The sequence below is a fragment of the Aptenodytes patagonicus genome, chromosome 2 (assembly GCF_965638725.1).
Source record: "Aptenodytes patagonicus chromosome 2, bAptPat1.pri.cur, whole genome shotgun sequence".
NCBI lineage: Eukaryota > Metazoa > Chordata > Aves > Sphenisciformes > Spheniscidae > Aptenodytes > Aptenodytes patagonicus.
Genome location: NC_134950.1, coordinates 59,419,350 through 59,443,924, shown reverse-complemented (window position 1 = coordinate 59,443,924; position 24,575 = coordinate 59,419,350). Strand labels below are relative to the sequence as shown.

General features: G+C 38.7%; 2 protein-coding genes across 5 annotated transcripts; one reads left to right on the top strand and one right to left on the bottom strand.

Moving 5' to 3' along the window:
- On the bottom strand, positions 1 to 7,990 carry PSMG2 (proteasome assembly chaperone 2). Its single transcript, XM_076330023.1, has 7 exons — positions 7,824 to 7,990; positions 6,006 to 6,177; positions 5,137 to 5,195; positions 4,062 to 4,180; positions 2,574 to 2,747; positions 1,215 to 1,335; positions 1 to 785 (listed from the first exon to the last, which is right to left on the bottom strand). Exons 1-7 carry the CDS (start codon positions 7,890 to 7,892, stop codon positions 693 to 695), a joined length of 807 nt encoding a protein of 268 aa, XP_076186138.1. The 5' UTR covers positions 7,893 to 7,990; the 3' UTR covers positions 1 to 692.
- On the top strand, positions 3,401 to 24,575 carry CEP76 (centrosomal protein 76). 4 transcript variants are annotated; one of them, XM_076330021.1, is made up of 12 exons: positions 3,401 to 3,449; positions 9,949 to 10,104; positions 10,445 to 10,526; positions 10,890 to 11,114; positions 12,199 to 12,384; positions 14,164 to 14,261; positions 14,930 to 15,058; positions 17,911 to 18,102; positions 20,023 to 20,189; positions 21,983 to 22,316; positions 23,505 to 23,722; positions 24,207 to 24,575. In XM_076330021.1, exons 2-12 carry the CDS (start codon positions 9,949 to 9,951, stop codon positions 24,343 to 24,345), a joined length of 1,926 nt encoding a protein of 641 aa, XP_076186136.1. In that variant the 5' UTR covers positions 3,401 to 3,449; the 3' UTR covers positions 24,346 to 24,575. The 4 variants fall into 4 exon arrangements, with proteins under 4 accessions (XP_076186136.1, XP_076186134.1, XP_076186135.1 ...); XM_076330019.1 differs by lacking the exon at positions 3,401 to 3,449 and adding an exon at positions 8,120 to 8,231; XM_076330020.1 differs by lacking the exons at positions 3,401 to 3,449; positions 24,207 to 24,575 and adding an exon at positions 8,120 to 8,231 and having other exon boundaries at positions 23,560 to 23,626.

Below are 24,575 nucleotides of genomic sequence, written 5' to 3'. Positions count from 1 at the left end.
TATCAGGGCAATTTTTTAATTCCTTTATATTTCAGAGCACTGTATGCATCTTCAAATCAGTTTAAGAAGGCTCATCGACCTAGAAAGCTTTAGTTTTAGCATCTCTGCAGCCCTTGGAAGCAGAATGGAAATTACACAACAGAAGTAGACCAGAAAAGATAGAACAGGCTGCTATATTGCTTGCAGCCTCCCCAGCTGAAGCTGCCACAGCAGCATTGGGAAAAGAAGGCAGAATTAGTCACTTCTGAGCTTTGCTTACATCACCAGGAAGGTTTTGGAAAAAAGTCAAGATCCACAGTTGACATGGAAGAGTAGGGTTTTATCTTCATGAGAAAAATCTATGCCTGCACAGCAATCTCAAGTTCTCAGCTACCTTAAGAAGGTGCGCCATAAGCTTTTCCATAGCAGTAACACTTAACCAAAGGAAAAGGTTTTTTAAAAAATATTTTATTAGAAAAAAATTCAACCAAAGTTATTCAATAAACAACTGTACAAAACATATTTCTTTGGTCAATTTGTGAAAGTTACCTTAATTTCTTTAGCTACCCACATATGTGAAAGGAATTTTTCTTAAATAAAGAATTTATGTACACAACAAATTAAGCTGCTGTTGCTCAGCAATTACTATGTAATCACCTTCTCAAGGGATGTTTGAGACTGCACACGTGACTTACAGAAGAATTCAAAATTGATCAGAAGAGTGCAGGTGGAAGACCGTTGCCAAAAAGTAAGCGCCAAGAACTTGGTATTTTCCATTGTGAAGAAGTATCTGTGGAACTGTTGCTCTGCAACAAAAACAGAATAATTCTTTAAGTTTTAAATAATAATGATGTAATTCTATCTCTGGCACATGTATTAAAATAATGGGCAGCATTTCAAGTGTCAATATCACTGTGGGTTGCTTTAGAGAAGAGTACTGGAAGATTGAACTTGATCAAACCTTTACGCAATTTTCCCCCCACACCTGTCAAACAAAGGGACTGGGGTTTAGGTTTGGTTTTTCAGGTGGGGAAATTCCCCATGAGATTTTAGTCAAAATATAGCTTTAATTTGGCGTATCCTTGATGACCAAGAGCCAAAATGAACCCAACCCATACTCAGCTGAATTTTAGAAAAGTTAAAGATGTAACATATTTAATGTACCGGACTGAAGAAAAATGAAAATAATGGATATAAAATATGAAAGCAAGAACTCTAGATCAAACAGCACTTACTTCGCTTTTAACTAGTTGGAGCCATTCATTAAGATAGTTAACAAGAGCAAACGCATCAGGGATGTTGTCCCCTTCTGAGCAGAATTTCAGAAGAACTGCCATTTGGATTCCTTTTGAACAGCTGCAACAAAAATGAGCAGGCATTTCTATTTCTTTTCTAAATCCAGAACAGTTATATTTATGTATTAAGAGCAACAACAATCTGCATATGTCTTGTTAAAAAAAAAAAAAAAAAAAAAAGTAAAAATGTATGAATATGTATAGATATTTCCCCCCCCTCTCCGGACTTGCTTGGTTGCATTTTCACACTTCACGTTCTTTTTCTTAGTCTTGAATTTGTTCATTGCTTTGTGAGGCAGGAATCCTCGGTCACAGAAGAGTTACTCAGGGCCTCTTTTATATACTTAGTTTGCATTTTTGTGCTGATGGGGCATTTATACAGATTCTTCGATACAATCACTCCTTACCTTTCTGTGTATTTCAAAGAGCAGTTTTGCAGGCTGCATATCACTACTTTACTCACAATATTCCCGTTTTCTCATTTAGATATTAAGATTGTTATTATATTTTTAAATTTTTTTTCCTAAAGTCCTGGGAGGTCTTTTCTTTTCCATTTGTATATTGTTTCCATACTGAAGTCAGTACAAAGGTGAGCATGGTATCAGTAACTCTCCTGCTGCTGGATGCAACAGTTTGGACAGGTGTCAAAAACAATAGCTAAAAAAAAATAAAAGTGAATTTTCCACCTGACACACAAACCAAACACCTTTTGCAGAGCTAACACAGTTTTACCAAAATGAGCGAGTATTACTATCCAAAATTTGAAACTCAGACATGTTTTTGGCACAACTTCCGATGCACACAGCTTTTAACAAAAACCCCACACCTAATTGTTTGCTGGCCCTGAAATCTTAACTCATTCTTAGTGCTCACTGAACTGTTGTGGGGTTTTTTTTTGTTTGTTTGTTTTTTTACAACTGATGATGGAACTATTTGTCACGGGAGACAGTTTTAGTTAAAGTGTCACAGGTACAGAAATTTTATTATTTAAAAATTGTGGTTTGCATAAAATCAGATACCAGATTAATCACGATCTTAACTGTAAAGGCTTTATTATTTTCCTTTAGCCCATTCACTTATATTTTTATCAGAATTTAACTTTATGATGCAGAATTCCCTATTTTTTTCCCTCTTAATTATGGGCTCGATCTGGAAGAAGTTCTATTCCTACAAAACTCTTTTCTATGAAAAAAGGGACTTTCTCTTTTCCTATAACATAGTGGTTTAAAAGATCATTTTACCCATGTACTAAAACCAAGACTTCTGATACCTTCCTGCGCTTATCTTTAGGCAACTCACCTCTCAGTAAACAATAGTTTTGTGATGCCACCTCCAGGAATATGTAGAACTTTTTCTGTATCATTTATTCTGGGGTAAGCTGCTACTTTTTCCATTTCTTTCCAGTTTAGCTCCTGCATAAGGCCTCCAACTGCTTTCTCAAGATCAGGTGTAAGTAGGTAGCGTAGTGGTGTCCTAGGAACAAATCAAGAACACATTCAGTCTGACAATAAAAGACACTACCGATGTTATGACTTATGACAGGAAGAAGCTGCAAGCATTGAGGACCTCACACTTGCAATGAAGAATTGCACTGACATTCCCTTCCTCCTTAAATCAAAGTTAAAAAGTAGTCTGTGGCTTCAAAACAGTACAAACTACTCAACTTTCTGCCACAAATAGAACTAAGGTACCCTCTTTTTAGAGGCTCACGTAACTGGCAAGTACCAGGTACATAAGCACATAGATAGGAGAACTTCTTATGGTTGTTAAAATGATTTACAAATAAAACGTGCTTTTTCTTCCTTCAGATAGGAGTTGATTAAATTAAAGGTAGTTAGGGTCAACTTGGACTTCACTGTGATACAGTATTTTTAATAAGCTCACACTACAAATATCTGCAGACTTCAGTCAAGTCTAAGTATTTTCTGAATGCACTACCCTCACTCTTGAGTGACTTTGCTATCAGAGAGTTATTCTGTGGTGCTGGGGGAAGGGGAGTGTTAAATCACCACAACTTATGACTCAGACCGCATCAAATAACTATCAGTCCCTCCCATTTCATTCCATGTTAGCTGGCCATTCCGCAACTGTATGCCAATATCACTGGTAACTATACCTGGGACGTGCACGGATCTAAATCTCCTTTAAGGCCCTACACATTTATACAGCCTGAAGGTAACAGTTGGTCTTTTGCAAAAATACTGATTTTTGTTTGTTTGTTTTTGTTAAATCACTGATTATGATGTCCTCAATCAGCGAGTAATGCTTGTCTTCTAAAGGGGCAATATCTAATAAAAATACATATAGTCTGAACCTTGCAGTTGCCTCCCAACAAGTAAGAATTGATAACTTCCTATAAAAAAAAAAGAATGACAACTTACTATATTAAAGAAAACCTTCAAAATGCAGAATAATGAAGCAGAGGTAAGAAGCTAACCAATATTCTAATTAACTGTTAAAAATCTAATCTGTGACCTGTACGTTAGCAGCTAATCCCTGACTTTGCTTGCAGCCACAAGAAATTAAGAAGCTAAAACTGAAGCTCTGTTGCCTGACAGTGCGGGCCAAGTGCAATTTACTTACAGCTTACTATTTGCTCAGTACTTTTAACTAACAACTTTCAGAGACTAATCCTGTATAACATAATACTTAATATACTATTAGAACATTTTATGACCTATGTGCAAAGCAAAAGAACCCTACTGAAAGTACTCAGTAGAGGGAAATATGTCAGTTTGTCAAAAAGAACAGAAACATTAATTAGGTCTTTTAATGACGTAAACATACCCAAGGAGTTGCTCATCATCGCGCTGGTATGCATGGCTGCTAGACAGAAGGACAACTCTGGCACATTTGCTGCTTTTCACCCAAGAAAGCAGTGTTTGACAGAATGGCCTGTACTTGTTCTTTATGCAAAGACAGAGAGAAAAAGTGAAAAATATATTGTGTCCTTAAAGAAGAAAGCCAAAAGCCAACAATACTAGGTGTTACGTAGAATGTTTACCAGTGATGTACATTTTTCTTCATATCCATTTAGTCTTCAGCTTCAAATATATTTTTAAAAAGCAGAGGACTGCTCTGGTTGGTTACTTAATCAGAACTACATGTATAGTGATGAAAATTATCATTAAGACCATGTAAACAACAGCAGTACCACCTGTTTTGTGTGCCATTAATACCAATGGAAAAAGCTTTAGAGTAAGATGGGATGGTAGGATCACATAGTATTTCTCCACACTTTGAACTGCTAAAAACTGCAGTGCAAATTTTTTTCTGGTGTGGTATTCTGCTTATTTTAAATTACAGCCACTGTCCAGTCAATGAATAATACTAAATGCTTCATTTTTTTACATAATGAATGCAGTTTAAATGAATATAAAACACTACGAAATAATTAAATTCGAGTGACATCAAAAATGAAGCTATTACAATAAAAGACAAACACACAAAGACAGTAAATGTAAAGAAAAAAAAGAAATGGACAAAACCCAGACCATTTTGTGTTTTCAAGGCTGTTAATAACTAGGGACGTATTTACACTAAAAATCTACCAACATAGGTGGGTTGTTCTGAGGCTTTGAAAAACAAAACAAAACCTCAACCCTCAATGAATGCAGAAGTCAGTTTTTGTTAGCTAAAATTGTTATCAACTGCAGAACGTGTTACAGCACAAAGTAGAAAAATATTTTGCTCTTTTTCAGTCTTTTTTTTTTTTTTTTTAAACAAAATGTTTTATAATGTGGCATAGTTCTTCTAGTTTTGCTTATTTTGTCTTAAAATTTACCTAGGCCAATTAAACTATTTGCCAGCAGAACTATTCAAACTGAATAGTGAAGTAAGAACAACTAATGAACATACATACCTTTATAAAAGGTGATCTGATCTGTAGAACTACAAGTTTCTTTGAAGGTAATGAATACACTACAAGAAGAAATATTAAGTTTTGTAAGAAGAAAGCAAGAAAGAGATCTGGGCTTAGAATTATCCAGATTTATCCAATTTACAAACCTTAGGATAGTAAACCTTTCAGCTATCAATTCCTACGGGAAAGCCTGACAATATCCACAGTCTTAAAAAAACCCCAACATATTTTCGTGCATTGTCTTCATCGGACTTAATTTAACTTGTCATAAATTCAAAGGATTGAATGAAGAAAAATATATGAAGATCTGCCTCCTGTAATGATTCAGATAATCTCTTTATGCAGCTTTGCAAAGATTGACAGATTATTCTGAGATATCCATGATTTAAAAGGGGAAAAAAAGATGAAATGCAATTATCAATACAGGGAAAAAAAACCTAAGAATTTGAAGGGCGAAGAGGGAGAAACACCACATAAGGAAAAAGGCAAACATAGGTGGGAAGGAAAAAGAGAGAAAAAATACCCTTCTACACCAGAAATTCAGCTTGCATTCCAGCAGTTTACTGTAAGTGCACACTTCATGTTGCTTTGGATTAAAACCACAGAGACTTTTGGCTGCATTGTCATATGGTTGAAATTCAACATTTCTTATTGGTTCCATATGTCAAATTGGTTATCCAAAATAACAAGAGTAACAGTTTCCTCTGTGAAGGTAAATACATTCTTCTCTGTAAGTTACTGAAGTCGTTATTACTGACCTTAGTTTAAACATTGTTCACATAAGCAAAATGTAACAACAACAAAAAAAGTAAATGTAACATTCTTGCACCTTATGCAGCTTGCAAATAACTTCAGCATTCAACACCCACCTTCAGCATTTATACTCAGCTCCATTGAGTTTTCTTCTGCTGTTGCATATGGATTATTTCCAACCATTGGCACCAGGCAATCCGTGTAGAAGTAGCCAACTTTAGTCATGTTGAGCGTGGAAATCACTAGATCGGTTGCCAGCTGACCAACATTTCCCACTGACACTGCTGGCTGAAGTAACAGAAGTTACTGATTTACAGTGTGTTTTATGGACAATACAATATGCTTTTCAAATAGTGAAAGTTTAAATTACTTCAATTCTGGTCTAAAAGTGGCTGCTTATTCTCTGATAAAGATGACTATTTCTTAACAGATTACTAATGCAGACTTTGGTCTCTGTCCCACAGAGACATCCTGGCCACTTCTGTGAATAATCCTGACTCATTGTAAACTTAAACAAAGGCTTGGAAACTTGTCTCCTCCCTCTCTTTTTCTGCACAGAGAGTTGATAAAAGTCACTCAAACGACTAATGCCGAGATTTGCATGCCTCAAGTGACACCTAATGGTAATGCTGATATTGCATATTAAACCTATAAATCTCAGCTTGACCTATATATGAGTAGATTGTTAATCTTTTAAGGATGAAAATGCTAAGGGTCATCTTGGATTCATTTCATGGGAACTGCCATGGGTTATCACCAATCGGGGCAGATACTGACTAATCTGATGGCACAGAAAGAGAAATTTGAGAGTTTGTCTTCCAGTATCAGTTTCTGTAGAAGGACACAACAGTAAAATTCTCGGTTGCTTCCCTCAAATTTATAAGCAAGTCCGCGTCTACGAATTGCTGCTGCCACCAATTGTGGAAACACCGAATTTGATGCCGACAAGCCCTCGGTGAAAGAGGACGTAACAGCACTTACAGACTGTCATTACAAACCGGCTGGTATTCAACAGCCTGGTACTCCCAGACAAAGAAAACAGCAGTGATCTATTTCCTGCGCCTAGTCAGCTGATCTGCAATGACTTCCCGTGCAGCCTGCAGAGTCATCCCAGACTGTGCAGCCCTCGATGAAAGGTGATAAGGTTACCTTTAAGTAATACAGTAAAGGGGCTCGCTAAGAGGAAAAATAATGGTTTGCAGCCTGCACTGGAACTCTTACCTCACAATAAACCAATGTAACCTCCTCAGGTAGGTTATTTTAAATTGATTTCATACCGTGTGTGAAGATGATTAAAACACTTCCCAAAAGAATCCTAATCAGAGTTTAAATATAGCACAAATGAGGAATTTTTCATTAAAACATGTATATATCGCATCTAAATGAAAAAATAACTTTTTATTCCAGTGCCAACCCACAGATACTGCAAATTTTGTAACATGACAGCATTTTAATCTTACAGCGAAAGCATATAGATATAGTTCAGCACACAACGCTTAGCTTGACAAGAGCAGAAAACGGGTGGCTAAGGAGGGAGAAATTGACGGAAAGGGAGGAGACCGCCTTAAGCTCTACTGGAAACAGCTCTGGGAAGGACCCCTGCAAATCCCCCTCTTTTACTCGGCAAAACACCCGATATACACACGGCACAGCAACCGCCTGCCCAGGGCCTCCCCGCTTTCCCGCAGGCAAGTACCCAGGGACGACCCCCGGGCAGGGGAGAGACAGACCGAAGCGCCCCGGCCGTCCTGCCCCACAGGCGCGGGCGAGCCAGGGAGTCAAGCCCCTGCCCGCACCCCACAGAGCGGAGAGAAGGCCTCAGCGCTCAGGCCCCAAGCAGCGGCACGCCCCTCTCGCCCGCTCCGGAGTGCCCCGTTGGGGCAGCGCCCCCTCAAGCCCATCGAGGGCGGGGTGGAAGCAGGAGCGCGACTTACCATGAGCAGAGTGAAGCCCTTAAAGTCGGAGCTGGCGGAGCCCCCGCCACGGTCGCAAGGAACAAACATGCCGGCCGGGGAAGAAGCCAGTGACGAGCACCGCGCCTCTTGCCTCAGCGCGACGGGGAGCGACGGCGGTAACCGCCCGCCTCGCCCTGCGACGGCGAGGAGGCGGGGCAGCGGCCTCGCGCCCAGCAGTTACGCCGCTGCTCGCGCCCGTTGGAAAGGCGGTTGGGGGCGGGGCCTCGCCCGCGGCCCCCCCGGTTCCCCCTTCCCCTCCCCCCCCGCCTCGCCCCGCTCCTCCTGGGGCGGGAAGCGTCGCGGCTCCTTTCCTGCGCTGCCGCCATGTCGCTGCCGCCGGAGAAAGCCTCCGAGCTGAAGCAGATCATCCACCAGCAGCTGGTCAAGGTGGGGGCATCTCCGCGATAGAGCGGCGGAGCGACTTCTCCTGCCAGGGGAGGCCTCGGGGGAGGGGGGGCCTGGCCGGGCTTTGCTGCTTCCCGTGTCGGCGGTACGGACCCCCGATCCTCGGTGACAGCGGTGCCCGCTACGGTGGTGGCAGGATGCAGCGTGCTCGCTCCGTGCCCGCTCCCTCGCCCTGCTTTGTTTGTCCTACTTCAGCCACTTCGGATGGTTTCCAGGCGCCGTTTCGCCTTACTGGCGTTTGCGCCCCCTTCCAGGAGGGCCAGCGGCGGTTCGCGCTCTCGTCTAATCACGGCCTCGGCTTGCGGCCTTTTCATCGCCGTCCCCTACCGCCTCCACTCCTCACCCTCGTCTCCTCTTTCCTGGGCTGCGGAGGGATGGAGCCGAGGCCCCTGCCGTCCTGGCTGCCGCCGCCCCCCCGTTGCTGCTCTCTCGCTCTGTGTGGCTGCCCCGTTCAGGGTGGGGAGAGGACCGCAGCGGTGTCGGCCGAGCGGGGGAGTCGCGGCGGCGAGGCCCGAGGCACTGGCGGGCCGAGCGACGGGGTCAGCACCCTGAGACTGAGGCTTTTTTTTTTTATTTTTTGCTTGCTGCTTTTTGAGCGAGGTTCTTGGGCTGGGTCTTGGAGTGACGGGGAAATAAATACGAATGCTTTAACTCATATATCGCAAAATATTTCAAGTCCCAGTGGCTGTGGCCTTAACATCCTTCCTGTGTGAGAAACAGCTTTACAAATCCATGCAGTTTCACAGCTGAGGTGAAGGACAGAAATCCTCTGACTTCCCTCTGAGCATCGGGGAAGCTTGCAATGGAGATTTCCTACTTTTGTGCCTTACCTACAAGTATGACGTTGAGGTGCTGGAGCGTGTCCAGAGAAGGGCAACGAGGCTGGTGAGGGGTCTGGAGAACAAGTCTTATGAGGAGCGGCTGAGGGAACTGGGGTTGTTTAGTCTGGAGAAAAGGAGGCTCAGGGGAGACCTCATTGCCCTCTACAACTACCTGAAAGGAGGTTGTAGCGAGGTGGGTGTCGGTCTCTTCTCCCAAGTAACAAGCGATAGGATGAGAGGAAATGGCCTCAAGTTGCACCAGGGGAGGTTTAGATTGGACGTGAGAAAAAATGTCTTTACTGAAAGAGTGGTTAAACATTGGAAGAGGCTGCCCAGGGAAGTGGTTGAGTCCCCATCCCTGGAAGTATTTAAAAGACGTGTAGATGAGGTACTTAGGGACATGGTTTAGTGGGTGTGGTGGTGTTGGGTTGACGGTTGGACTCGATGATCTTAGAGGTCTTTTCCAACCTCAGTGATTCTATGATTCTATGATTCTATATAAAGGTGTATTTTTTCCCTTAAAAATAAGAAACTATTATCCTAAGTTTGAATTTTGAGGGAGACAAAAAACTAAAACAGTGACATTTTATAATTGATGCGTTTGCAGACCTTTTTGTAAGGAGGGAAGTTCAAGGCAGGGGATGCTGTCAAGAGCAGTGAAAATGCTCAGGTTTGGTACGCTCATGATTTTTTTAACTGGTAGAGCTGCTTTGATGAGACAGTGACTCGTTTGATTAGTTCTGAAAGGATTAATATTTTGGTATAGTTATTTCTGTGTTTCTAGGAGAATACCTTTAGTCTTATAGAGTGACTGTTTAGTCATAGCTGCTACCATTTAAGGAGCTTGTATTTGTAGCATATAGTGAATTTTCTTTCAGATGGATGTCCATGGCAGGATAAGAGAAGTTCTTGCTGAGACTATACGTGAAGAGTTAGCACCTGAGCATCAGCAGTTATCCACAGAAGATCTGATAAAAGCCTTAAGACAACGAGGAATCATTGATGATGTTATGAAGGAACTTAAATTTGTAACTGTAAGTAGCTTTTGAAGAGTGAAAATACTTTTGCTTATTCCTCTTACTGACTTAGTGAGTTTTCACTTTGTCAAAACACCACTTCTAAAGGTTTGTAATGGCTTTACTGATTTGTGACATATTAGGAGCAGAATAGCTTAATGTATATGCTAAAATTGGTTTAATGATAATACTACATTGAAAGTATTTGTTCAGTTTTGTTACATCTCAAGTACTAGAAGGGAGCATACCTGAGGAATGGCATTCAGCTGAAATGGAGGATTCTTTAATTTTTAGAAGACTGCAGTAGGAGCACTGTTGCATCCCTTGACACCTTAAAAAGTCTTAATTGTAATTCCAGGATGTGAATGAAAAGGAGAGGACTTCAGCTCCAAAACCATCAACACATTTTGTTGACAGAGAACCACCAGTTCTGCAAAAAAGTATGTTGCTTGTTTATTTTAATATTTGGATCATAGTTTTGAGAGAAATTTTAAGTCTATGATTTTTGAACTCTGAATTAGTAATCCAGTATGAACTGGCATAAAGGTGGATGTTTTTCCTGCTTATTTACAGGAAGTAAATTCATGTAAGCAGCAGAAATTAGTGTCGCATAAAATGTGACTTTTTCTTAAATTTCATTTATTTTACATTAAGATAACTTCCGTACATTTTAAAATCACTTTCTCCTAAGCACTTGTTTCAAAAAATTTCTTTTTTTCTAGTCTCCTGTTAGTTAACTGATACTTAACATGCTTCCTAAGATTGGTTTGTAGTCTCTTCATTTTTATTGCTACGCTTTACAGCTAACATTGACCCAACACGGAGGTATCTTTACCTTCAGGTTTTGGGTGGAAAAGCTTTTCTGGAACATCTTCAGGAACCGGAGCCTCTGCCTGGCCAAATCTGTTCTACCTTCACTCTGTGTTTACATTTTCGAAATCAGCGCTTCCGTTCTAAACCTGTCCCCTGTGCCTGTGAGCCAGATTTTCATGATGGTTTTTTACTTGAAGTACACAAGGATAGCCTAGGTAAGGAATATTGTGGGTTTAAAGCTGATGCTATCGGGTTTTTTTCTGACTTCAGAGTTATTATGAAATATGTTTGATATTATTTAGTGGCTTTCTTTCCTGTTTTTTATCACTTTTTCCTAAAGAACAGATTACTGTATTAGGTTATGCCACTTGTAGATCTTTCTCTACTCTTGCCTCTTCTTTTCCTTCTTTTCCACTCTAAAATAACTTTGGAATTTGACCAACTTTATCCATAATTGATAGTGAGATGGTAGTCTCAGAGGTGGTAAGAGATACTAAGGTGGCTGTGATTTTCATGAACTTTGTGCTGACAAGTGAAGAAGGGAAATGTAAATTTGTTGTCATATGGAAGGAAAAACTTCAGTGTGAGTTCAGTTTGCCTACCAGCTGGCAAACACTTGCAGAAGAGTCAGTCATCCACAGCCTATATTACTGTTGTTCTGTTGGTAGCCAGGGAACATGGTAGGAGCTAAGTATGTTATGACAAGACTTTCTGGATACTGTATGAATCCTGTAGAAATCCAGCTTATGGAATATCAGGGAACAGAGAGGAAGCCAGAGTTATTGCAGTTGGACTTGGGGAAGGGAGTGAACATACCACAAATTCAAAGAAAACCAGACTTTGTTAATTCTGCTGCTCATGGAGCGGTTTATATTACAGGGTCAAGCTTAACTACAGGGAAAGTTGTTTCCTAAATACTGAAGTACAGTAAGTTGACCTGACGCATTCCAACTTATTAAAAGAATATTTTTCAATTGCTTTTACTTAATGGTGCTTTAATATTCTTTATTTTCTTAAATGCTAATTCCATTTTAATTTTTGTGCAGTTGAACCAGTTGCATTGGAGTACTCGACTATAGGAATCTTTTTATCTTCTCTGTAAATTAACTGTAATCTTTCTGTAGCTCTGTCCTAAACTGAGTTTGATTTTAAGATGGGATCATTGCTTACACTTCTGGACGTGAGATTTTTCTTAAAATGCAATGTATGCAATGAATGTAGATGCATACTTTTTTTAATTTTGAGGAGGACTTGGGATGATAATATTCTTGCTATCTTATCTTGGTTTAATAATGGCAGGTGATGGAAGTAAAATGGTGGATGCAACCACTATGTTATCTATATGTGATCCAGTGCATATGGTTCTGATCAAAACAGACACATTTGGTGAGACAACACTAGTAGCATCCTATTTCTTGGAGTGGCGATCTGTCTTGGCTGCAGAGAATGGCATAACAAATGTTGCTGTTGAACTCCTGGGTGTAGGTAAGGATAAATAATAAGGCTGTAACGATGACTTAAAATATTGGGTACTGAGCTTGCTTATGAGCTTAAAGCAGTATTTATGATGTAGTTTAATTTTAGTTCAACTCATAAATTACTATAAGGTATCCTTAGAAAATGTGTAGGAGACTAATGGTCAGGTTTTTGTGTTACCAAAATACTAAAAATGTGTATTCTAGATCCTGTGTAATAATGGTCCCCATGTCTGGGAACTCTCACTACTGATTTTCTGCAAAATCTGGATAAGTTATTAAAACCAAACCAAACAAAAATCAACTAATTCATCTCCAGGAATATATCGGACCAGTGCACTGAAGAGTAAAACCTAGCTTGTGTCCCTTTCATAGCAAACTAGCAACTGCTGGAGAAAGTGATCTCTGCTGTGCTGCCATTTATTCCAGTAGCTGGAAGCATGCTTTCTGGCAGAAGGGCTGAACAGCTTTGTTTAGGTGCTTAGCAGTTAGTATACCTCTGTATTTTTGTGTATCGCTTGTCCCCACTCCCCTTTTCAGGAGTTCCAACCTAAGTTTTTAGGACATTATGATTTAGTGGATAAAGATTAGATGTAGGACTCAATCTGTCATGACTTCCTATGCTAGCTATCCCAGAGCTTGGTCAAGTAGTAGCTTATGAGTCGTTCGAGTAATCTGTCGCAGTTTCTCTACCTGTTAGGTAGGTGAGCAGTTCTTGATAGTTTCAAAAGACATTAAATTATACCTTCAAAATATTTTGAAGATTGGATATACTACATAAGTTATTCCTGATTGTTATCACTATTGCCTGCTTTTTATTTTTTGGTTGATTTGGTGCAGTGTTTTATCAACAAACTATATGTTTGTTAGCTTCATTTCCTTCTGAAAATGCTGACTATTGCCAAAACTTTAGTAAGCAATATAGGTTTGGATAGTCTCTCAAATGGAGGGCTTTTTATTTATAATGACTTGGAAATGCATAACAAATAAGTTGAGTTTAATACTCAAATGGGTGATGGGAAGAGTTAAATCTAATTATCATTAGCTTTTTTCCAAGTAATAAAGTATCAATCCAGTAAATCCAGTGCTTTTTCTCCTCTTCTGAAGTCTTGTCATTGTACAAAACGTATCAAGAACATCAAAGCATATTGCCATCTCAGATAAACAGACAAACTACTATGTGAAGCTTCTGTTGCTTGTATTGCTTATAATCCCATCTCTCTATTGTTTTGTAATGCTTCTTGTTCTTTATGTAATTCTATATTTTCAGCATTATGCAATAACATTAGGTTTGTGGGGTTTTGTGGTTCATTTGTTTGTTGGGTTTTTTTGGGTTTTTTTAAGTTGATTACTCTATTTGTATGGCACTCTGGGTCCGTCATAATAAACTGTTATCTTGGGGAAGATGAACTTCACTTACTTCCTGTGTAGTCAGTAGTAATAGGCACTTTTACAGTGTGTGACTCCTACTCTGTTTTAGATGTCTATTCTAGACATTTCTAGAATGCCTTTCATCTCATACGTCCCAGTACTGGCTGCAAAGAGGGCCTTGGATAATTATCTCAGGTCTAGATGTCTGCTTTTTTGGCCAGATTATGCTTTCTTACAGCCTCATTTGAGTTTGAAATTTAAATAAAGATGCTTATTTTGCATATATTTAAAGAACTTTAGGTATTTTTTGTGATTATACAGCTAAAATATTTATTTTAATTATTTGCTCCTGCCTGGCTGAAATGTCCTAAGTAAAATGAATTTGAGAGAACTGATCAAAATTTATTTTGGTTCAAAGGTACAGAATCAAAGGTCTCTGTTGGCGTTTTAAACATCAGACTGGAAATGTATCCGCAGCTTAATAAGACACTGTCTCCAGAAATAACTAATACTCAAGTAAGTAATTTCGGGGAGGGCTGACTTATTCTTTTATTGGGGGGGGGGAGCTCAGTGTAGAATTATTTATGTAGATGTTGAGGGCTGTGGGTTTTTGAATGTTCAATACTTTTTTTTCCAATTAAATTTAAATATAATTACCTTTTTTTAAACTACTTTGTTTATACTGAACATTATCTGAAATATTACTTTAGTAGTTTTTCTACTTACTTGTATCAAAACTTTAAGAAGAAAAATAAGAAAGATGCAATATACCTAGTTTTCTTCAGGTAGTATATGTTTTCTTGCTCTCTCTCCTGTTTGAAATAATAATGTCAAGTCAGCTATTCTGCCTGGAAAGCCAGTAAATGTTGGCCTGAAGGTGCATGCAGATATTATTCTGCACATCAAAAGCTGAGCAATCCTTCTGTATAGAAATGCATCACTTAGGATGAACTTCAGTCAAGCTTGATATATATGAGCCTACAAACAAGAAATGTAGCTTGAGGTTTTTGTTCATTGGATTTTCATTTCAAAATACTATTCTTCAGCATTTGCGTGGCACACTTGAAATATTAAGCTTTATTTCACATGGGCCTGATTTGGTGTAATGTACTTATTGATTATGGTTTTTTTTTTTCCTGTTTGGAATTAATGTGTGTGATTGGTTATGTTTTTCTTACCTGCAGTTTGCTTTGGAACGTCAGAAAACAGCAGAAAAAGAACGATTATTTCTTGTATATGCTAAACAGTGGTGGAGAGAGTACCTACAGATAAGGCCTACACACAACGTAAGGCTAGTAAAGATTTTTGCACAGGTTTGTAAATTTTACAAATAGACCAATCCTTTCTTGAAGTTATCTGTTTATTTTTAGATATATTTTGAAGTTTATGTGTGTATAGAATCTGTACAGATTTATGACGTGGTTACATTCAGGTCAGGGCTACATGTGGTGTATCATGCAAAAAATGAAATTTGTAAGGGTTGAACTTCTATGTGTGTATTGAAGCTCAGTAGCATGATGCAGAAAGAAGGGTTGCTCCAACCACTTCTGATGCACGAGGTGATAAAAAAGACTGTTTAGTCTTTTCCTTGAATACTTGCAAATGGCAAAGACTTAAGTGATTGGTGCAAACTATGTCAAACAAGTTTTATACCAGGTAAAACGGTTATAAAAAATGGACTTAATTAGATCTGTTAGAACAGATCCACACAATATTTGAGCTCTGTGTGGTCTGTAAAGCAATCTGTCTGGTTAATGTCGCACGCTAGCTACAGACATAATTGTTGTAGGCTAATAAATTAGTATGCATCAGTTGCTCCTTCGTAACTGTCCCTCCGTAAAAGGAATGGTATGATTCTTTGCATTTTTAGTGCCATGAATTTATCTTGCACGGTGGCAATTTCATAGCACAGATAATGAGCAGTAGCTTATTATCTCAAAGTAACTTTCTGAAGCGATCCCTGCCTACTCTTTCTTTTCAGTAAAGTAACAGCTGCCATTCTGGCTGTACCATGAGTGTTCAGCAGTGATGTGAACTTCCAAATAAGGGTGTGGTGGGTTGATCCCAGCCAGCAGCTGAGCCCCCCGCCCAGTCACACTCTCACTCCACCCCAGCGGAATGGGAAGGGCAAAAGTGAGGAAAAACTCATGGGTTGAGATGAAGACAGTTTAATAAGTGAAGGAAAGAAAGGAAAAGGGGGGAAAAAAGTGATGCAAAGACAATCACTCACCACCTCCCACCAGCAGGCTGATGCCCAGTGAGTCTCCAAGGAGGGGCTGGTTTACAGAAAGTCTGTTCTCCACGCCCAGCAGTTTTATTGCTGAACGTGATGCTATATGGCATGAAGTATCCCTTTGGTCGGTTCAGGTCAGCTGTCCTGGCTGTGTCCCCTCCCAGCCTCTTGTCCACCCCGAACTTACTCTGTGTGGGGGTAGAATGAGAAACAGAGAAGGCCTTGACGCTGTGCAGGCCCTGCTCAGCAATAGCTAAAACATTGGTGTGTTATCAACACTGTTTTGGTCACAAATCTAAAACAAAGCACCATAGGGGCTGCTATGAAGAAAATTAACTCCGTCCCAGCCAGACCCAATACAAAGGCTTAAGGTTTTCAAGGCAGGGTTTATAAAGAAACAAAATACAAAATTAAACAGGGAATTCTAGAACTGGGAGTTTGGTTGGGGACATGAGGTAAAAATGGGACTTGTACTATTTTGGGAATAAAGCAATGTGTGAATTAATGGTATTCCACTTCCTGCACCCACAAAGCTACAGTAGGGTTGGGAAGAAGGTTGGAGGGAAGGGTTTGTGGGTAGGATTAGAGGACTAAGTTCTTTGTTACAGAACAGTATAGAAACTGGCAGCCCTCAGAACACTATAGGAACTGGGCCCCTGCTAGTTCAGTACCTACAGAGAGCTGATCTTGATTCTCCCACTGGCCATAGCAAATGTTAGTAAAATTGCCCTTAATGGCCTTTGTCATTTCTGGGAACGGAAGTGAGATTGTCAGAATTGTTTGATAATTTAGTTATTGGCCAGTTTCGTTGGCATAATGCAGAAGCACACATTACATATATAAAACTATATTAAATAAATAATGAATCCTTCTTGTGATTTTTTCTTTTTGCTTGCTTTCTAGCTGTGAAATAATTTCCAACAGGATTCCGGTCAGCTTCAAATAAATGGTGCTTTTCTTACACCAACTTGCTGAAAAAGCATGACAAAACCTTAATGAGGGCAATATGTAACTAATTACATATGTTACACTATGTAACAAATATGAGACCATGGTTTCCTGAAGCTGCAGACATTTAAAAGGCTTTGATCCCTTTTTAAATATACAAACATAAAAGTACCAGTTTAGCCCAGTGAGGAAAAGAAGAATTTTGTACTGCTTGAAATAGTTTTAATAGTTGATAATCATAACATTTCCCTGCAGCATGTGATAAAACAGACCTTTTTCCAGTCATCTTATTTTTTCATTTTTCCAAGAAATTAGAAATTCTTAGTATTACTACTTTTGTAATTTTTATATATCTAGATCTATATAGATCTATATAGATCTATTTATTGGTTTTTGGTGTTATGACAAGAGTTAAAGAGTATTCAAATTCAGAAGAAAATAGACACCTTTTAAACTCTAAAATCAGCTGCTGAGTGCTTAATGCTTTGAGGGGGTGTTTTGGGGGTTTGCTGTGAGTTTTGGTGGTTGTGTGGTTTTGGGGGTTTTTTGTTTGTTTGATTTGAGGGTTTTTTTGGTTGAACGTGGGGTGTTTGGTGGCTGGTGGGTTTTTTTTGTTTGTTTATTTGTTTGGGCTTTTTTTGTTTGATGATAATATGGAAATTGACAGTGGATGGAGCATGAACAGTTCCTCACCCATTTAAGGAAATTACGTTCAACCTGTACTGCTGCAGGTGTTTGAACTTTTAGTCTGGAATGTCCTACTGGTGACAGAGCCAGCGGAGAAATCTAACTGTAAAGTCCCTCTAAACGAATTGCCTTAATGGTCTTGTGTCTTAATTCTAGAAGGATTTTTGTGTCTTAATAATTTTCAGTGGTCTTTATTTCAGGGAGAATAAATCCCATAGCAAAAAAGACAGTTTAAGTTAAGATGAATCTTTCGTAACATTTGTGTGTCTGGCAAATAAACATATTTTATATGTTCAGGATGAAAATGGAGTAAACCGTCCAGTATGTTCATATATCAGACCACTTCGAGCAGGCCGGTTACTAGACACTCCTAGACAAGCAGCGCGATTTGTCAGTGTCCTGGGTTATGAAAGAGCTCCTGTCATCGGAGGAGGTGGTGGCAAACAAGAACAGTGGTGCACCCTTCTTGCTTTTTTATGTAGAAACAAGGTATGTGAAAATGGTCTTTGTGTGACACAGTAGCGTTAGTACCATATTCTAACTGAAGTCAGTAATTTAAAACAGGCTGCAAATACATGGATTAAATCAAATTTGGAGAATTCTGTTACAATAAGTTTAAGACCTTTTTAAAGAGAAACGTTAAATAGTAGACAAAAATGCTTTGGAGCAGACTTTCTTTACTGCTGTTGTTGGGGTCCATTTGTCAATACATCTGTTTGACAATGAGCTTGCTTTTCTTCATTTGCTTTTCTAAGATCCCATATGATTATTCAATGAATCCCTGCTAGTGTGCAGGCCACTAATTTAAATTCTGGACTAATCCTGGAACAGTTGGAAAAGTCTCTTTTGAAAAACTGATTTTTTTAGATGGGCTAAAATATACTTACAGTCTTTGCATCCATTTTTTGCAAGATAGGGATTTTCACTAAAAGTTTCAGCCTAGTTCTTAGTGATCTGACACTTATATGACTATAATAAATGAAACAAATTGTAACTCATTCTGGGTTATAGCTCTTCTGTTGTATGAATAAAAGTAATAGTGATCCCTTTTAATACCTCTTTGGAGTGGTCGATGCTTTTCATTGCCACTGAGATACTTCTGTGTTCAAAAACAATCTCACTGATGTGTTTATATTAAGAAGATCTGTTCTTCTTGGCAGCAGGAGCTGTATCCCAGTTTTTAGACCTGTCTCAAAGACCACACAGAACAGACATTAGCTGTTGTCTCTGAAGATCACATCATGCATAGGTACCATATAAAGGCACCACTGGCTATCCACTGGCTTTCAGACGGAGGTGGTGATCACGAGTTTGAGGACCGTTGTGTTTGGAGGCACAGAGAAAGGGTTTCCTCCAAGGCAGAAGTGGAAAACTGTATAGAAAATAGCTGAATTTAGCCCCTGAGACACCAGCTGGACTGTTATTAATTTTTTTGTGGAAAGTGGTGTGGCATTCTTAAATGAACACAGATTCACCAGAAACTTTTTTAAGTTTTTAAACCTACTTTTCTGGATATTTCCCTTGTATACTATGGTAGGGGAAGATTGTGTTATCTCTGTAATGAACAGATACCTCCAAGAACACTGAATTTAACATTTTCAGCGTTCTGAATAGTATTTGATTAAAGAGCCGTACTGTTCTACTTCTGAATGCTGTGTTTTGTATTATGAAGGCTTCATTGCATGAGGAATTTTTTTCTTACTTTACAACTAACATTTTTAAAGAACTTAAGATAAAAAGAATATTACACATCACATTCAGAAATTGATTTCTGTGAATTACTGATGGTAGCAATAAATTTATGAAGGAAACTTTTTTTCCCTGGTTAAAGGGAAATGCAGCTACACATGACTTTCAGTTGTTACACAGTTAGACCTGTGGGGGCATTTGTTTTACCTTTTTTAATTTCTGAACTTTGACAACACATTCAAGACAGTAAAATTACAATAGAATTACATTTTATTAACTGATAAAATTTCCTAACTGTGTGAAAATACTGCGTAATTTCTAATATTACCTCAGGTATTTGCCTTATGTATGTTTTGGCTTTTAATTAGAATGTTAGTTTTGTCTTTACAGGTCAGTAGATTCTGGTTTTGGTTTACTTGAAGGTACCTTTATAATCATAAGAAATGTCTTCCAGTATTAATCATACAGTATATTTGAATAAAAAATATAAATAGTCTGTCATTAGAACATAGTACTATTTTTAAACGTTTTTTTCTATTACAGAAAACTAAAACTTGTCAAGTTTAAACCTTAAAATCTTGACTTCTGATATGTGCTTTAGGTAAACAGAAAGGAAACATGACTTGTTAAATCATGATTAGAGAAATATCACTGTTTTATTTCTTTAAGATTTTATCCATGCCTGATACTCAGACCAGCTTACTAATATTTACTGCCTAGGGTGACTGTGAAGATCATGCTAACCTTCTGTGCAGTCTGCTTCTTGGGTTTGGATTGGAAGCCTTTGTGTGTGTTGGAACAAAAGCAAAAGGAGTCCCCCACACTTGGGTAATGACTTGTGGAACTGATGGAACAATTACTTTTTGGGAGAGCTTAACAGGACATAGGTGAGTAAAAGGAATATAAGAAAACTGAGCAACATATATTGAGGTTTGAGTGGACTATTTTTGTTACTGCTTTTTTTCTTTATCTTTACACCCTGTCATGTAACTCATGTAATCAAAGACAAAAGTCTTTTAATCTTTCTGTACTGCTGTTGTTTGGAAAATAACTGGTTCGGTGTAAGGTAAAATATTTCAACAGTTTGTAATATAGTTTTCAGTGGCTTTAATACAGTATAGCAACTGTTACGTGTCTTATGGCACCTGATTGCCATTGATGCTATCGCTGCTGTCATTGGTAAAGAAGGAGATGAAATCTGACATGATTGTTTAGGAACTGTCATGGTTTAACCCCAGCCAGCAACTGAGCACCACACAGCTGCTCACTCACTCCCCCTTGGTGGGATGGGGGAGAGAATCGGAAGGGTAAAAGTGAGAAAACTCAGGGGTTGAGATAAAGACAGTTTAATGGGTAAAGCAAAAGCCGTGCGCGCAAGCAAAGCAAAACAAGGAATTCATTCACCACGTCCCATCAGCAGGCAGGTGTTCAGCCATCTCCAGGAAAGCAGGGCTCCATCATGTGTAACGGTGACTTGGGAAGACATACACCATCACTCCAAACGTCCCCCCCTTCCTTCTTCTCCCAGCTTTATATGCTGAGCATGACGTCATATGGTGTGGAATATCCCTTTGGTCAGTTGGGGTCAGCTGTCCCAGCTGTGTCCCCTCCCAGCTTCTTGTGCACCCCCAGCCTACTCGCTGGTGGGGTGGTGTGAGAAGCAGAAAAGGCCTTGACTCTGTGTAAGCACTGCTCAGCAGTAACGAAAACATCCCTGTGTTATCAACACTGTTTCCAGCACAAATCCAAAACATAGCCCCATACTAGCTACTAGGAAGAAAATTAACTCTACCCCAGCCAAAACCAGCACAGGAACCCATTTTTTTCCTTATTTCATCTGTGAAATCAGTGTTACATTACTTTTTTCCCCTGCAGAAATCTCTGCAGGTTCTCTGAGATTCTCTCACTTGAGTCATTTTAGAAGGGCATACGTAGCTGTTCTGTATTCCAAAGCTTCTGGAACCTGTTTGTTAAAAATTCTTTCTCTTCTTCTTATTCTGCGTATCCTATTACTCAAGTGCGTAGAATGGTACTCAGTCCGAATTTTTATATAAAAATAAAAAAAATGCTCAAAATTTCAATGAAAGGAACTTCCTCTTTGCTGATGATATTCAGCACTGTGATCCATCCCATTGTACTTCCTAGTGCTATTTGAAGCATTACTTTTGGAAATGTAATTTTTGTAATATATAGCTTCAAGCTGCATTGGTAGAAGCACAGTGGGACTATATATTTGAATATAAGACTTTTGGCTTTGTGAAAAGTGCTGATTAATATCCAGTTTTGGAAAATAAGCAATTCTGTTCTGCCACTGTTTGTGTATCCTATGATTAGCATTTGAAGATGTGTTTCTCCAAATGTGATGAATGGTGGGGAAACTGTATGGGTATGTTGTTATAGTTGCAAAATTTAACTGCTGTTGAATGTCTGCTTGATTAATCTGCTTATTTTTCTACATTTAAAGAAAAAAGTGAGGTATTATTTCATTGTATGTTATGCCTCCAAAATGTGTATAATTACTTTTCTGTAAATAAATGAATGCTATTTTGGGAAAAAAAAATGTTAACAAATTTGGCTTATATTTTTAAAAGGAGAAATGGCTTATATCTGTCCCATCTAAATATTTTTACCTTGCCTTGAAATAAGGTGTATTAATAAGAAATTGAATGTTTTTGATTAGGTACATCCACAGACCTATCAACCCTGATGACCCTCCACTAGTTGAACAACCCAAGCCACTGTATCCTTATCGCACGATAGGTTGTATCTTCAACCATCAAAAGTTCCTTGGAAATTGTCAACCCTCTGACACTGTGGAGGTCTGTGTGTTTCACCTGCATGATGAATCCAAATGGAAACCCATGAGTGGAGAAGCAATAAAATCTGTATGTTCCCCTGGAACAACATCTTCAGTTCCCTCTTTTCCTCTTCTGTGTGCTTCCACAATAGATGCTGCGGTAACAAGCAACGAGATAGAATTGCAGCTGAGAATACTGGTCTCTGAACACAGAAAGGTAATACTGCTTAAAGATTGTCATTGATTGGTAATAAAGGTGCATGTTTTTACTGTATACTTGTTTTGGATAGCCATTTGTTGGTTCACATACTTGTATCTTTGCAATGTGTTTTCCATCAGCTTTTGCAGAAATGCAGTACGTGAAAAGTGAAATAACTGAAAAATTGTTTGGAAAGAAGTTTAGATGTCATACTTATTATTTGCAGTGGTGATTCCGTAGCCTCATGTGTGGGCTCTTCCCCCGACCCTGCCTTTGCCTCTCACTCTAGGTCTGTGATCTTCATCTTACTGGCACTTGCAGGCTACCTATGAGTGGTCTGTAAAAGCTAGGAAGATCAAATCTGGTTGTTAGTGGGCTTTGCCTGTCCATCACAAATGTTTTTGGTCCCTAGATGAAAGCAGGCTTTCAGCTTTCATGATCTTACTCTGACTGCTTTGCAAAATCAGAAGGTATTTCTAGAAGTTAGTTTCGTCCTTTATCAGGGTTTTGACAAGATGTAATCTGCCAGAAATTATTCTTCCTGTGCTGGATATGAAGGAGATGATACTTTAAATCCCTGTTAGCTTATGTCTAGTTTTAATGGGTTTTTTTGGTTGTTTTTGTTTTTATCTCCCCACACAATGCTCAACCTTTGGGGTGGCAAGTAATTCTCAGAGTATGAATCTCATGCATTGTTGAATACATATGTGGTAGTTTTTTCTACTTCTCTGCACTTGTGGGATGGTAGGAGGAAGGTGTGTGTACATGTACGTGTGTACGTGTTTTGGGGAGCTGTTGTGCATTGTTTTTTCAGAAGTGGGTTTCCATGAGAGACATTAGAAAAATGTGGGGTGAATCTTAGCTGATCTTTTCCATATTTTTGCTGTGTATTTATGCACTGTCTTCTTACGTTTCATGCAGAGATGCTGCAGCTAAAACATCTAGTTTCAACTCTGCTGGTCTTGTTTTAGTCTAGTAGTCTAACTTCATTTCTTGGTAAATGTTTGATATCTTGTTGATGGTGTTTGATTCTTCTGTTTGGTGTGTGAATCAATATACAAAGCTTAGTGCTTTGTGGATTCACTTCCATTAACTACAAATGAAAGATTTGTCATGGATTTATTTGAACCTATGCAGTATGCAAGCTTATTAATATCCTAATGTTCATTCTGCACGGTTGTCATCATTCTGTGACTTGCCTCACAGGATCTTGGCCTTTCTACTGTTTGGGATGACCACCTATCCTATCTGTTGTCACCAGCATTAGCAGCCTATGAACTTGAACGTACAACAAGCATTTCTGCAGGAAATGAAGAGTTTCAAGATGCTGTAAGAAGAGCGGTACCTGATGGTCACACATTTAAAGGGTTTCCTATCCATTTTGTATACAGAAATGCCAGAAGAGCATTTGCCACATGTCTTCGGTGAGTTTAAATGTAAAGATACATATGTTAAAACCAAATAGTAATACTTGATTATGAATTGCAACTCATTTTTTGGGGGGGTTGTTTTTTTTAATAATGACATTTAAAGAAAATGAATTTCCTTAAACTAGAACTGGAGGAAGAGTTTTGTAGTATATGTAATGGGTCATGGGGTACAGAGCCTTTATGTTACATCGGTGAGTTCAGTGATGATAGACTTCTCGTGGGTTAAATTAAAGAACGAGGAGTTAATTTAATTTATCTGCACTTGTTAAAAATGATCAGTGGTGGTCTTGTTTTCCTCAAAGGCAACAGCCCCTGCACTACAGAACAGTAGTATTACTTGTAATGACAGACTCATGACGCTCATTGTGTCAACACATTGAGTGTTAGTTACTTTTGAAATAACTGCACATATGTAATTGAAAATTTTAATAATAGCTTAGTAATATCTGTTACTCTTGTTTTTCTTTTTGTCAAATAGGTCTCCTTTCTGTGAAGAAATAATCTGTTGCAGGGGAGACCAAGTGCGACTTGCAGTGCGTGTACGAGTGTTTACATACCCTGAATCTGCATGTGCTGTTTGGATCATGTTTGCTTGTAAATACCGCTCTGTCCTTTGAAAAAAAACAAAATCACACAGACCTTTTTAGATCTGCAAAATAATGTATGTGGCTATAAAATTATGCAATTAAAAATTAATTTTATATATATTATACAAAATATTGTATTTTGTATAAATGCCACTGATTTTGAATACCACGATGTGTGTATCGAAGAGAATTGTGTACACAGTAATGATTGTATTTATAAAGAGAATTTATTCTTATTTTTAATAAAAGTTACTTTTAAT

Excerpts from the sequence above, each read along its gene's own strand:
- PSMG2 (XM_076330023.1), bottom strand. The coding sequence starts at position 7,892 with ATGTTTGTTCCTTGCGACCGTGGCGGGGGCTCCGCCAGCTCCGACTTT. Across the intron at positions 1,336-2,573 it reads AAACTATTGTTTACTGAGAG|CTGTTCAAAAGGAATCCAAA; the intron begins GTGAGTTGCCTA and ends TTTTTGTTGCAG. Across the intron at positions 786-1,214 it reads TCCAACTAGTTAAAAGCGAA|AGCAACAGTTCCACAGATAC; the intron begins GTAAGTGCTGTT and ends TTTTTGTTGCAG.
- CEP76 (XM_076330019.1), top strand. The coding sequence starts at position 8,169 with ATGTCGCTGCCGCCGGAGAAAGCCTCCGAGCTGAAGCAGATCATCCAC. Across the intron at positions 8,232-9,948 it reads TCCACCAGCAGCTGGTCAAG|ATGGATGTCCATGGCAGGAT; the intron begins GTGGGGGCATCT and ends ATTTTCTTTCAG. Across the intron at positions 20,190-21,982 it reads GAGAGCTTAACAGGACATAG|GTACATCCACAGACCTATCA; the intron begins GTGAGTAAAAGG and ends GTTTTTGATTAG.